The 3,553-nt window shown below is 41.1% G+C and overlaps 1 protein-coding gene across 1 annotated transcript in view; it reads left to right on the forward strand.

Moving 5' to 3' along the window:
* The first annotated feature begins 332 nt into the window (after positions 1 to 332).
* The window catches only part of LOC107757314 (SID1 transmembrane family member 2-like), a 17,010-nt gene continuing 13,789 nt past the window's right edge, over positions 333 to 3,553 (forward strand). Inside the window, 4 exon segments of the mRNA XM_016574755.1 lie at positions 333 to 343; positions 1,956 to 2,117; positions 3,068 to 3,232; positions 3,411 to 3,456. Of these exon segments, the coding sequence (XP_016430241.1) occupies positions 333 to 343; positions 1,956 to 2,117; positions 3,068 to 3,232; positions 3,411 to 3,456 (384 nt within the window).

Raw genomic sequence — 3,553 nt, forward strand, 5'->3', positions numbered from 1 at the left:
GTATGTGAGTGTGTGTGAGTGTGTGTGTGTGTGTCGCCCTCAGGTGGTGGTTCTGTGGGTCGGCACCCTGTTTCTCTACAGTCTATGGTCGGCACCAATAAAAGCTTCTGCTGCAGACACTGGAGGAAACCACAGCTGCTGAACATACTTCTGTCAGCAGGCCGCACACACACACAGTCTATATGTACCGTGTTGATGTTCGTGCACATACAGCTTCTCATCACAAAATCAAGCTCTTTCGCTTCTCTGTTTGAATGGACTTTATAAGCATGATTATTTTTACACATAATGCTGCCAAGGCATCAATACAAATATATTTTCTTTTCATCGGAATGGTCTTACTGTAACATATGTAAACATATACACATTATTGTCTGTTAAAAACTTTTGATCATAATGAAATGTTATCTGCAATCTTTTAAATGTGAGAACTGTATTGGCAGTTAGTATCACATTCATATGAAATCGCTATGATTCACTGCTGAAATCACTGTTTTTATCCATGAACTGTATATTTAGTGTAAATACACGTGAGTCTCACAGATGTCTGTGCATAAATGAGCTTTTCATTTTTTTCTGAAAACTGGAACATAAATAAAATATCCATACGAAAATATGAGTAACAGAAGACATCAACAAAAGAAAGAATAGAATAGATAAAGGGCTTTAGCGTCAGTTTCAGCTCAGCCGTAAACAAACGACGTCAACGCGAGCTGTCACGTGTCATTCTGTGCTCCGATTGGCTGTTCAGCAGTGTAACTCCGCCCTCAGGCAGTCCAGCGCGACTGCATATTTTAACTAAGCGGGAAATGCTGTATGTTGAATAAACGTTGAATTACGAACTCTTGTGTATGATGTTCTTTTCTTTTTTTTAAAAAATGTGATAGTGAATGATGTTCCGTATGTGTTTGCGCGCGTTTATGACGTGTACACATGACGCGTGCGCGATGACGTCACGCGGCCAGTGTCAACACAGCAGCGCGAGAGCGAGCGGACCCGGATCATATTTCCATCGGTTTAACGGCGGACTGTGTTTCATTGCGGACGCTGTCGTGTGTTAGAATGTGTTTGTTCCGGATCGCCGTTAAAACAATATCACGAGCTTAACGCGAGACACGGTCAGTCTGACATTACACCGACACACTGCTCACACTGTACTGATATATGCGAGCTTATGACTGTATGGATACGTGTGTGTGAGTGTGTGTCTGTGTGATTGTGTGTGTGTGTGTGTGTCTGTGTGTGTGAGTGTGTGTCTGTGAGTGAGAGTGTGTGTGTGTGTCTGTGAGTGTGTGTGAGAGTGTGTGTGTGAGTGTCTGTGAGTGTGTGTGTGTGTAGAATTGTAAATACAGTTCTACCATGTTTTTAAGGTTTTTGAAAGAATCCTCTTCTGCTCATCAAGGCTGCTTTATTTGATTTGACAGTAATACTGTGGAATATCATTACATTTTCTAAGAACTTATTTCTATTTGAATATATTTAAAAACCCAATTTAGTCCAAAAGATTTCTATTTCACATACTTTTGAATTTTCTATTCATTAAAGAATCCTGAAAAAATGTATCACAGTTTCCACAAAAATATTGTGCAGCACAACTGTTTTCAACATTGATAATAATCAGAAATGTTTCTCGAGCAGCAAATCAGCATATTAGAATGATTTCTGAAGATCATGTGACACTGAAGACTGGAGTAATGATGCTGAAAATACATGTGTGTGTGTGTGTGTCTCTGTGTGTGTGTGAGTGTGTGTGTCTGTCTCTGTGTGTGTGTGTGTCTGTGTCTCTGTGTCTCTGTGTGTGTGTGAGTGTGTGTCTGTGTCTCTGTGTGTGTGTGTGTGTGTGTCTGTCTCTGTGTGAGTGTGTCTGTGTCTCTGTGTGAGTGTGTCTGTGTCTCTGTGTCTGTGTCTCTGTGTGTGTGTGAGTGAGTGTGTCTGTGTGTGTGTGTTTCTGTGTGTGTGTCTGTGTCTCTGTGTGTGTGTGTGTGTGTCTCTCAGACGGAGGGTGTGCGTGTGTCCGTGGAGCTGCTGTCGGAGAGTGCTCAGAGTCCGGTTCTGTTCGTGGTCCGGCAGAAACAGGCCGTTCTGTCCTTCCAGGTTCCCCTCATCCTCAGAGGCCTGTGAGTACAGCTGTTGCCTAGCAACTCCACATCCCATAATAACCTGATCAAAGTGAGTGAGAGTTCATCAGTCTCCAAAAACAACAACAAAAAAATCTAAATATGAGGTATTTGAAGTATATGATATGAAGTATTTTTATTGATTATGGCAAATTAAATTAATTAGTTAATTAAATAAACCAGTGTTTATTAAATTAGAAATGAATACATTCATATATCCAAAGCAACAAAAGCAGTTTGTCAAGGAGCCAACAATATTCATAATATAAAGTGTGATGTTTGTTCAGTACATAACTGTGTGTGTGTATATATATATATATATATATATAATATACATACTGTATATACTGCTGGAGTCAGATGATAATCAGGTGTCGAAGTTAATTTTGGATTTGATGATTTGTTCATTCATGTGTGAACTTTGATCTTTCAGTTCCTCATGAACTTCTGTTTTTGCACAAGCAGCACAAATGAAGCAATAAAAGGATTTTAGTTCTCGCACTGTATTTTTTTAAAGGGACAGTTCACTCAAAAAATAAAATTCGAACATAATTTACATATTGTTCCAAACTATGAGTTTCTTTCTTCTGTTGAACAAAAAAGCAGATATTTTGAAGAATGTGGGGAACCAAACAGTTGCTGGTCCCCACTGACTCCCGTAGTATAGAAACACATCAAATACAAACTGTACCAGAAACAGAAGAAATAAATTCATGCAGGTTTGGAACAACTTGAGCATGAGTAAAAGCAAAGCATTGAATCTGGATTTAAGAATGTTTAGATATTTACATTAGAAACCAGGACAAAAATACTGTGGAAAATATAAATTTTTTGCAGTGTGTGCAACATTTAATGCCATGACTTTGAGTTTAAGACTTTCTGCTCTGATTTAAGAGCTTTTCAGGACAGAAACCCCGTATGTAGATGTAAAGGTGAGTGTGTCTCCGCAGGTATCAGAGGAAGTACCAGTACACACAGCTGGGCCGTACGCTGTGTCAGCCGCCCACCAAAGCCGTGGCAGAGACGCAGTTCTTCTACGTGGACGTGTCGACGCTGTCCAGCGCTGGGATCCACTATCAGCTGCGCGTCAGTCGCGTGGACAGCTTCACGCTGCAGTGAGTCACTGAGCAGAGTCAGGCTTCACAGACGCTATCAGATCCAGACACTAGTTCTGCCTGTCACTGTCTTCCTGGTGAACTGCTGTAAACCTGTGGCCTGAAGCTGGTGATTTAGTCGTTTTAGCATCCTGTTCACCCCGATCTTTAGGAATGTCATGCTTTTTTCTCTTCACAGGACAGACAAGAAATTCAGCTTCAACGCGACGCCGTCCCAACCACAGGTCTCACACACACTCTCTCTCACACACACACACACGCACTCACTCTCACACACACACTCTCTCACACACACACACACTCTCTCACACACACACACAC

Source organism: Sinocyclocheilus rhinocerous, unplaced genomic scaffold (assembly GCF_001515625.1).
Source record: "Sinocyclocheilus rhinocerous isolate Xijiao unplaced genomic scaffold, SAMN03320098_v1.1 scaffold3916, whole genome shotgun sequence".
Lineage (NCBI taxonomy): Eukaryota > Metazoa > Chordata > Actinopteri > Cypriniformes > Cyprinidae > Sinocyclocheilus > Sinocyclocheilus rhinocerous.